At 46.7% G+C, this 10874-nt stretch overlaps 1 protein-coding gene across 1 annotated transcript in view; it reads right to left on the bottom strand.

The window, feature by feature from the left end:
- Positions 1–279: 279 nt before the first annotated feature.
- Positions 280–10874, bottom strand: part of LOC117506245 (serine/threonine-protein phosphatase 6 regulatory ankyrin repeat subunit B-like) — a gene marked incomplete at its 5' end in the record, with an annotated part of 34054 nt that continues 23459 nt past the window's right edge. Inside the window, 5 exons of the mRNA XM_034165744.1 lie at positions 280–2731; positions 5034–5125; positions 8243–8325; positions 8639–8721; positions 8816–8961. Of these exons, the coding sequence (XP_034021635.1) occupies positions 2673–2731; positions 5034–5125; positions 8243–8325; positions 8639–8721; positions 8816–8961 (463 nt within the window). The remainder of the gene's footprint in view (positions 2732–5033; positions 5126–8242; positions 8326–8638; positions 8722–8815; positions 8962–10874) is intronic.

Below are 10874 nucleotides of genomic sequence, written 5' to 3'. Positions count from 1 at the left end.
CGCAGTGAAGGCAGGGTGGACTGATTTTTAGGGGGGACCGTTCGGCCTGCGACACCGGGATGAGGTGTCTCATGTTTATCAATAAGAGCAGTTCAATTTCAGAATGAACATATCAATTGTCGGTTTGGTAGAATTTGGTTGACACACTGAGCGCTCGTGCACCGCGTGCTGCTCAGAGCTACGTGAGGTTACACTGCAGATTAGCTACCTTCAGAGTACAGCGTAATACTTTGATGTTGAAAGCAGTTATAGATCGATATAATTTATTTATGAGGGATGTAAACACACATTCAGCGCTTCAATACAATATGATTCAAAATTTTCGGTTCACAAATTGATTTTCTCACAATTTTGATGAGCTGCAGACAAATTAGGAGGGAAAACTAAAGAGTGAAAAACAACACGTGTCCTCTCCTGATAACATGCAACTGAAATTCTATTTTATCTTTAAGAAAGGAGGGTTTTCTGATCGAGGCCCCAAGTCCTGGTCCCACGTGGCCTCTGGCCATAAATGATCAAACGCTCTGGTTTCTACAAAAGTGAATTCCTGAACAAATCTTTGTTTGCCCTCCAGGCCACGCCCACTTGTGCTACCAATCAGCACATTGCTTTCTTTGCCGTTAAATCCCGTCTGACGTTACAGCGATTAGCTGTCTGACGCGCATTCTTCCTCCAGAATAACCTGTGCACGTGTGGGAAAAGGTGCACATAGTGACTGCCCAGCTGCATTATGGGTTATTTGTTGCAGTGTTTGCAATTTAGACATTTCCCAAAAATTGTGAACAGCCAAAAGACAGGTTTGACCACTAGACGGCAGTGTTAAGCTGCTTGACACATGAACATGAGGTTTACCAACGGTTTCATTAGCGCCGCCTTTTACCAACGAGACACTTTCAAAGTAAGTAAAAAGTTCACATTCATTTTTAAGATCATTTTGTTTTTAATTCTTATTAATTACTTACTGATTAGAATCCAAAAAGAAGCAGAACCCCACAGATGGACTCGGGTCAGTGGCAGAGTCTGGGTGAACTGAATTTACACAGTGTGAAGGTTAAAATGTACATGACAGGAAGTGATCCAAAGAACAAGGCACTGGACATGTGAGACAGAAGAGGACATTATGGGACATGTGACAGAGAACGGGGACAGAAGACATGACATGATCTGTATTTAAGTACTTGCAGTATTTGTACCATTAATAAATAAAAATGTAAATATTTTCATTGTCTCAGAAATTAGGTTGACTTTTCTTCCGATGGGAAGCTGAACTTTAACCGTGGCTCGACTAAAACGGACCCTCGGAGGGACTCGGGTCAGGGCCTGAATCTGGGTGAGCTGAGATTAAAACGTACCGACACAGGAAATGATGTCAAAATGACCCGGGCCCGGTTTCATAAAGCGGTCTCATCTTGTTTAGTCAAATAAACTCAAACTCTTTTTTTGACGTTAGTCGTTGCACAAAGTGCTTAGTCGGCTAAAGTTTTGCATTACCGAGGAGACTCATCTTATTTTAGTCGACAAAACCTCAGTGTAAATTGTCGACTAACATAAGATGGCAAATCTAAAAGTTTAGCCATCAATGTGAAACGGTGATTGGACGGATAATGTTGGGCGACAAACCGTAGTCGAGTAAGTAAGTTTAATAGACTAAAAGATTCGACCGCTTCATGAAACCGTCACCAGGGCAGGAAAAACATTTGGAATGTACCATCATGTACGATGCTGAAGGACAAACACAGTATCAAAGCATGACGACATTCTGGGCCATAAATCCTGAGCATCGCCCAGAACCCCCAGTGCACAAACGTCCACGTCCAGTGGTGGCGCCCTCTATGGAGCTGTTCGTGTAATCAAATCATATTTCATACACAAACCTTCCAAAATCATAAAAATCTTAAAATCATCTTAATGTCAGATTAATTTTGTCCTCCACAAAAATGGCTTTTTCAAAAGTGATGCGTCAAGCACTTGTTCTGAGTTCGATTTGGCTCGAAGCACCATTGAGCGAGCAGACAGCACGTCCAGGGTGGACCAGCGGTTCACGTCCCAATTACTCTGCTGTGTGTGACAGTGGGACTTTGGGTTAAAAACAAGAACAGAAGACTGAGACACTGCAGACGTCTCACACTGTGTAAAAACAAGTGTCCGGCGTTGTGCTGCTGGCGTCTTGTCATGAGGGAAGGGGGTGGAGCTCAGCCAGGGTGTGTCAGAATGTTTCCGAGTCCTCAGAATCATTCTCAGTGGTTCCTTCACTGCAGGGGTTCCTGGTGGCCAGTACCCGGACCTTTACCCCCGTGGCAGGACAGCCGCCTCAACAGGGAGCCAGGAGAGGGCGCCCCAGAGCTGCAAGGGGAGCAAAAATGCATCATGGTACCCAGAATCAGAGCCAGACAGTCAGCCACCGGTCAGCTGGGGGCACAAGCCAGAGCGGGGGTCAAACCTGAGGCAGAGGGACAGAGACAGAGAGGCCAGGACAAGGAGGACACAAGAAGGCAAAACAGGAGACAAAGGAGGGACGAAGCAGCGTCTCGTTAACCTTTAGCCAGCCGAGCACAGAGACACGGGGGGACCAAAGTGTAAAACATCGACCTCTTCGTCTTCTTCACGGGACCTGCTACAGCGCTTCTTTATGTGAGAGAGGCGGAGCTTATTGGACTGTGTTGACAAGAAGTTCAGAGCACCAAGCGGACGGAGAAAACACTGAACCGTGACCTGAAGCCGTCTGTGGACGCTGAAAAACCAAAACACAAGAAGCACTCGTACAAACGGGTTTGTTGGTAAACACTTTCTGCAAACGGATCGAGAAGAAATCGCTGCATTCTGCGATTTTCTACTGATTAGAGGTTTGTTAGCGTGATATCTGAAGAACCAGCTGACCGTTCAATTCCTATTTGTCACAGGTGTGCACTCAGGTTGGTCCCCGACGAGTCAGGTTTTGTTTGGCTGCTCGTGTCTGTGGTTTGAAAGTTCGACTTCAGCCACGTGTGACATCTTTGTGTCTGTCTGTGTGTGTGTCTCTGTGTGTGTCTGTCTGTGTGTGTGTGTGTGTGTGTGTGTGTGTGTGTGTGTGTGTGTCTGTCTATCTGTGTGTGTCTCTCTGTGTGTGTGTGTGTGTGTGTGTGTGTGTGTGTGTGTCTGTCTATCTGTGTGTGTCTCTGTGTGTGTGTGTGTGTGTCTATCTGTGTGTGTCTCTCTGTGTGTGTGTGTGTGTGTGTCTGCCTATCTGTCTCTGTGTGTGTGTGTGTCTGCCTATCTGTCTGTGTGTGTGTGTGTGTGTGTGTGTCTGCCTATCTGTCTCTCTGTGTGTGTCTGCCTATCTGTCTCTGTGTGTGTGTGTGTCTGCCTATCTGTCTCTGTGTGTGTCTGCCTATCTGTCTCTCTGTGTGTGTGTGTCTGCCTATCTGTCTCTGTGTGTGTGTGTCTGCCTATCTGTCTGTGTGTGTGTGTGTGTGTGTGTGTGTCTGCCTATCTGTCTCTGTGTGTGTGTCTGCCTGCCTATCTGTCTCTCTGTGTGTGTCTGCCTATCTGTCTCTCTGTGTGTGTCTGCCTATCTGTCTCTCTGTGTGTGTCTGCCTATCTGTCTGTGTGTGTGTCTGTCTGCGTGTGTGTGTCTGTCTGTCTGCGTGTGTGTGTTTGTCTGTCTGTGTGTGTGTGTGCATCTGTGTGTGTGCATCTGTCTGTGTGTGTTTCTGTCTGTCTGTGTGTGTGTGTGTGTGTGTGTCTGCCTATCTGTCTCTGTGTGTGTGTGTGTCTGCCTATCTGTCTCTCTGTGTGTGTCTGCCTATCTGTCTGTGTGTGTGTGTCTGCCTATCTGTCTGTGTGTGTGTGTCTGCCTATCTGTCTGTGTGTGTGTGTGTCTGCCTGCCTGCCTGTGTGTGTGTGTGTGTGTCTGCCTGCCTGCCTGTGTGTGTGTGTGTGTGTCTGCCTATCTGTCTCTCTGTGTGTGTCTGCGTGTGTGTGTCTGTCTGCGTGTGTGTCTGTCTGCGTGTGTGTGTTTGTCTGTCTGCGTGTGTGTGTCTGTCTGCGTGTGTGTGTCTGTCTGTCTGCGTGTGTGTGTTTGTCTGTCTGCGTGTGTGTGTCTGTCTGTCTGCGTGTGTGTGTTTGTCTGTCTGCGTGTGTGTGTGCATCTGTGTGTGTGTGTGTGTGCGTCTGTGTGTGTTTCTGTCTCTGTGTGTGCGTGTGCGTCTGTCTGTGTGTGTTTCTGTCTGTGTGTGCGTGTGCGTCTGTCTGTGTGTGTTTCTGTCTGTGTGTGCGTGTGCGTCTTTCTGTGTGTGTTTCTGTCTGTGTGTGTGTGTGTGTGCGTCTGTCTGTGTGTGTTTCTGCGTCTGTGTGTGTGTGTGTGTGTGCGTCTGTCTGTGTGTGTTTCTGTCTGTGTGTGTGTGTGTGTGTGCGTCTGTCTGTGTGTGTGTGTGTCTGTCTGTGTGTGTGTGTCTGTCTGCCTATCTGTGTGTGCGTCTGTCTGTGTGTGCGTCTGTCTGTGTGTGTGTGTCTGTCTGCCTATCTGTCTGTGTGTGTGTGTGTGTGTCTGTCTGCCTATCTGTCTGTGTGTGTGTGTGTGTGTCTGTCTGCCTATCTGTCTGTGTGTGTGTGTGTGTCTGTCTGTCTGTCTGCCTATCTGTCTGTGTGTGTGTGTGTGTGTGTGTGTGTCTGTCTGCCTATCTGTCTGTCTGTGTGTGTGTGTGTGTGTGTGTCTGTCTGCCTATCTGTGTGTGTGTGTGTGTGTCTGTCTGTGTGTTTCTGTCTGTCTGCATGTGTGTCTGTCTGTCTGCGTGTGTGTGTTTGTCTGTCTGCGTGTGTGTGTGCATCTGTGTGTGTGCATCTGTCTGTGTGTGTGTGTGTGTGCGTCTGTGTGTCTGTGCAGCTGAATTACATCACGTGTTATTTGTCGTTGTTCAGAATCGCGGCTGTTTACACACAAAGTTCCACAAATACGATCGTCTGCTGATTTGTTCAGAGTCACTGCACGAAAAAAAGGACAAGAAATTCAGGAGGACTTGAGGAAACAAGCAGGAAGGAGGTGAGTTCAGACGTACCGTCCTCATCCAGGGTCTGGACGCTGGCTCCTCGGGACAGCAGCTCCTGGACGGTCCGCTTCAGACCGCTGCGAGCTGCCAGGTGGAGAGGACTGCACAAACACACACACGCACATCATCACTGCTGAGCCCCGCCCACACGCCAAAACACCCACAACAAACACAAAGTCTGTGTAAAAACAAAACTAAAAAGAAGAAGGTGGAATTTGCCAGAATGCACATGGGAGAACACCCAGTCACAGCCAGAGGAACCTGAACTCCTCCAGCAGCTTCCCTCACCTCCTCCAGCAGCTTCCCTCACCTTGTGCTGCTGAAAGTCACTCAGCCTGTAGTTCTGAGGTCCACTAAGATCTTCACCTATTGGACTTCTGTTCAGAAACCTGCTTGTCAAAGTAATGGCTGAGTTGCTATGGTAACAGGCCGAGAAATTCAGATGCCGTGACTCTGAATTTGATATTTCTACAGATTTATTTTCAGGGCAAGTGGGAGGAGTCAAATGGGACATCCTACCTAATTGTCTCTCAACTCATAAGCAACAAACACAAAGTGAGGAGCTGTCACTATGCCACCAGCTGGGCGGGGCCAAGATACACCAGAAGTCCATTTTATGCAAATACTGAGCAATGTGACATGGCACGAGACACGTGCAGTGAGACGCTCATGTGTTCATCCCCAACTCCTCCAAAGAAAACAGTGACAACACTCGACCCGGAATTCTGGCCCCAATGTGGAAGTCATTCTTCTTGCAGTTCCTGGACTGGTCACTTGAGGCTCCAAACCAGAACACATTCATTCCCAAAGGAGTCCAGACAGTTTAAGGAGGACAATTTTAGAAATTTTAATATCAAGAGGAATTAATTACTTTTTGTGTTCTAATAGCAAAACAACTTAAAACGCATCAAAGCCTGAGAGGATGAATAGTTTCACAAAGCGCTGTGGACCAGAGGAAGAAAAACAAACAAAAGACACACGTCCTCTGGGGGCGGCACCGCAGTCAGACGCATCCGAGGCGAGCGGCGCCAAATCAGGATGTTTTTGTCAAAGTTCAACATTTATTTATGATTTTATTTTGATACGTATGAAAAAGAAACCACAAATGGATAACGTGTCCTCTCACACTGATGTCACATCACTGAAAACATGTCGCATGTTTGCATTCTGTTATTGTTTAATGTTGAAAACACAAATAAGAGCAGCTGAAAGAAAAAACAAACAAAGACGGACCGAATGCACGCTGTCATGAACACATGAACCCATCAAACATGGGCAACCTGAGCGTCTGTCACGGCACAGATGCACACCGCCGAGTTACGCCGCTGCGGTGCAACAGCACCACCAGTGGGCAGCTTCAATTCAAAGCTAACAAACATTTACACATCTCCTCGTTAACGTCCAGATCACACCTTCAAAAAGCAGCTCAGGTGTGCAGGTAACTGGTGCTCGTGGTGCTAAAAACAAAGGACGCACAGCAGAAAACACGACACCACGGTGACACGCAAGAGCACCAGTTACGTGTTGGAAACAGGCAGTTAGTGATTCACCCTCTTTTTTTTAAGCCCTCATACTGACCCTTCTCTTTCTCAGAATTTTAGATCAATTTCAAAATAAAAAAATGTGGTCAAACAGCATAACGAGGTTTTAGCTGAACACAATATTCTTGACAAATTTCAGTCTGGGTTCTGTCACTTGCATTCTGGTGAAACAGCTCTTCTTACAGTTTCAAATGATATTTGAATGCGCAGAGATGCAGGTGACTTTTCGGTACTTGTACTTTTTGATCTGTTTGCAGCTTTAGACACTGTTGATCACGTGGTGTTTTAATTGGGAGACTAAGGATGTGGGTGGACATTTCTGGGTCGGCACTAGATTGGTTTTTATCCTAACAGGAGTTTCTCAGTTGCTGCAGGTAAATATACATCCTCTTCTGCCATTCTGTCCTGTGGTGTGCCCCAAGGTTCCGTTCTGGGACCTATTCTATTTGCATTGTATTTGCTCCCACTTGGACACATTTCTGAGTTCTTTTAATGACGTCTCATATCATAGTGATGCAGATGACATACAGCTGTACATCTTTACTCCACAAAATGTTAATAAGTTTATTGTTCTTCAAAGCTGTCCTAATGTCATAAAAACTGGATGGCCGCTAACTATTTCTCACTTATCCATCCATCCATCCAACCATTTTCTTCTGCTTTATCCGGAGTCGGGTCGCGGGGGCAGCAGCTCAAGCAAAGCCGCCCAGACCTCCCGATCCACACACACCTCCCCCAGCTCCTCCGGGGGAACCCCAAGGCATTCCCAAGCCAGCCGAGAGATGTTGTCCCTCCAGCGTGTCACTTAATACAGCAAAACTTGAAGTCCTTGTTTCTGGCCCTGAGGAGTTTGTTCCCTCAGTGATTCAGAACCTTGGCTCTCTGTCCTCTTCCGTTCACTCATTAGTTAGAAATCTGGATGTTACATTTGACCAGGCTCTCAGTTTTGACACGTTACCCATCTTGTGTAATCTTGCTTCTTCCATTTATGGAACATCGCCCGTGTTAGAAACCTTGTGTCTCAAGCCGAGCTGGAACAGATCATTCATGCTTTTATTTCATCACGTCTTGATTACTGTAATTCGCTGTTCCCGAGCCTCAGGAAGTCTTCACTGAACCGCCTACAAACCCGTTCTGTCCTCTTTGCATTGACGCCCCATTCAGTTCAGACTGCAGTTTAAAATACTGGTGATGACTTTTTGAGCTCCTCACCATCAAATGCCTCTATGTCAGTGAACTCTCACCTGTATGTGACAAGCAGGTCTCTGAGGTCCTCGAACCAGAACCTGCTGGTTGTCCCTCGGTCAAGGATGAAGACCAAAGTAGATGGTGTGTTTGAGGTTGTGGGACTGCGCTGCCACTGCACCTATGTTCTGAGGACTCTGCTGGAACTTTTACAGACTTTTAAGTAGTTTTATTTTACCACTGTTTTTAATTTCAGTGTTTGTATTTTATCACTGTGAAGCACTTTGTGATTTTATCTTGAGAGCTGCTTAACAAATAAACTTCATTGACTTTTCTTCTGCATGTTTGTTTGTTTGTTGTCTTCTAACTGTTTGGTGGTAAATAATGAAAAAGGTCCATCATTTTGTCATTAAATGCTCAGACTTTGATTGATGAACATCAGAACTTTGTGTCACTTTGTGCCTGCGGACAACACGGATCTCTGACACTCACGTTTGCAGCGCTGCATTTGAGGCGTTTATGAGCGTCGGTTCCGGCAGCTTCTCCAGGATCAACAGCACGCACTCCTCTTTTCCCTGCAGGGGGCAGACTTTAGTTCCAGCTGTGTTTGTCTCAGGACTCCGCCTTCACACACACATTTCAAAAACTGTTTTCTGTCAACAACAAGAACGCGGGTAACAAAGGATTAGCCGAGGAGCTAGCTGCACTATCCACATGTGACAACTGACAAACACAGTCACATGACAAGTTCCACCCACTTAGAGCTCTTGGGACTCTGTGGCGTTCGGTCAGTTAAAAGTCGATTTGAATCTGGATGGAACCACACGGATCACCTCCGGGGAAAAGCTGTTATTAGCTCTGTGGTGGAGCCCCCTGCTGGACACTTACATTAAGGCAGGCGAGGTGCAGGGCGGAGTTTCCATCTTTGTCTGTCAGAGTGAGATTCACTGTGGCGCTGCTCAACAGGACCTCTGCAGGGAACCAGAACCACATCAAACACACACAAACAATAGCACACACACACACACACAAACAATAACACACACACAGACGGTCCAAACCTACCGAGAGCCACGAGCCTGCCCTTCGCCGCCGCCATCATGAGTGCAGAGCGGCCCGTATGGTCAACTGCATTAACAGGTGCATTGTGGGAAAGCAGTAAGTGGACACAGTCAACATGTCCAGAGAACGCTGCTGCGTGCAGAGGCGTCCTGCACCACAGAAGAAGACACACAAGAAAAAAAAAAAAAAACAGAACAGCTGCTGCTGTGATTTCAACAAACAGGAGTGTGTGTGTGTGTGTGTCTTGTCTGTGTGTAGTTTCTGTGTAGTGTGTGTAGTTTGTATGCAGTGTGTGTGTCTTGTCTGTGTGTAGTTTGTATGTATTGTGTGTGTGTGCCTGTCTGTAGTGTGTGTCGTGTCTTGTCTGTGTGAAGTTTGTGTGTTGTCTGTGTGTAGTTTCTGTGTAGTGTGTGTTGTCTGCGGGTAGTTTGTATGTTATGTGTATGTAGTGTGTGTCGTGTCTTGTCTGTGTGAAGTTTGTGTCTTGTTTGTGTGTCGTTTGTATGTAGTGTGTGTGTAGTTTGTATGCAGTGTGTGTGTGGGCTGTGTGTAGTTTGTATGCAGTGTGTGTGTGTGTGTCTTGTCTGTGTGTAGTTTCTGTGTAGTGTGTGTAGTTTGTATGCAGTGTGTGTGTGTGTCTTGTCTGTGTGTAGTTTCTGTGTAGTGTGTGTAGTTTGTATGCAGTGTGTGTGTGTGTGTGTGTGTTGTCTGTGTGTAGTTTGTGTAGTGTGTGTAGTTTGTATGCAGTGTGTGTCTTGTCTGTGTGTAGTTTCTGTGTAGTGTGTGTAGTTTGTATGCAGTGTGTGTGTCTTGTCTGTGTGTAGTTTGTATGTATTGTGTGTGTGTGCCTGTCTGTAGTGTGTGTCGTGTCTTGTCTGTGTGAAGTTTGTGTGTTGTCTGTGTGTAGTTTCTGTGTAGTGTGTGTTGTCTGCGGGTAGTTTGTATGTTATGTGTATGTAGTGTGTGTCGTGTCTTGTTTGTGTGTAGTTTGTATGCAGTGTGTGTGTGGGCTGTGTGTAGTTTGTATGCAGTGTGTGTGTGGGCTGTGTGTAGTTTGTATGCAGTGTGTGTGTGGGCTGTGTGTAGTTTGTATGCAGTGTGTGTGTGGGCTGTGTGTAGTTTGTATGCAGTGTGTGTGTGTGGTCTGCAGGGGTGGTCCTGGAGGCGGGCCGACCGGGCAGCCGCCTGGGGCGGTAGCTAGGTAGCAAGCTGCACATAATGGCAGACAATTTGAATGTTGTGGATTTTGGCGAAGCCATTTGATAGTCTTCCTTATGAAGAAGCCATGGCTGCTGTCATGGCTTCAGCTCTCAATGGTTTGCAGGCCAAAGTTAAAGCAACAGCCCCCAGGTCAATGTTTGTGCATTGCTATCAAATCAAATCAAATCAATTTTATTTATATAGCACCAAATCGCAACAAACAGTTGCCCCAAGGCGCTTTATATTGTAAGGCAAGGCCATACAATAATTATGTAAAACCCCAACGGTCAAAACGACCCCCTGTGAGCAAGCACTTGGCTACAGTGGGAAGGAAAAACTCCCTTTTAACAGGAAGAAACCTCCAGCAGAACCAGGCTCAGGGAAGGGCAGTATTCTGCTGGGACTGGTTGGGGCTGAGGGAGAGAACCAGGAAAAAGACATGCTGTGGAGGGGAGCAGAGATCAATCACTAATGATTAAATGCAGAGTGGTGCATACAGAGCAAAAAGAGAAAGAAACAGTGCATCATGGGAACCCCCCAGCAGTCTACGTCTATAGCAGCATAACTAAGGGATGGTTCAGGGTCACCTGATCCAGCCCTAACTATAAGCTTTAGCAAAAAGGAAAGTTTTAAGCCTAATCTTAAAAGTAGAGAGGGTGTCTGTCTCCCTGATCTGAATTGGGAGCTGGTTCCACAGGAGAGGAGCCTGAAAGCTGAAGGCTCTGCCTCCCATTCTACTCTTACAAACCCTAGGAACTACAAGTAAGCCTGCAGTCTGAGAGCGAAGCGCTCTATTGGGGTGATATGGTACTACGAGGTCCCTAAGATAAGATGGGACCTGATTATTCAAAACCTTATAAGT

Source organism: Thalassophryne amazonica, unplaced genomic scaffold, assembly GCF_902500255.1.
Source record: "Thalassophryne amazonica unplaced genomic scaffold, fThaAma1.1, whole genome shotgun sequence".
Classification (NCBI taxonomy): Eukaryota; Metazoa; Chordata; class Actinopteri; order Batrachoidiformes; family Batrachoididae; genus Thalassophryne; species Thalassophryne amazonica.
This window is presented reverse-complemented; position numbering and strand designations above follow the sequence as displayed.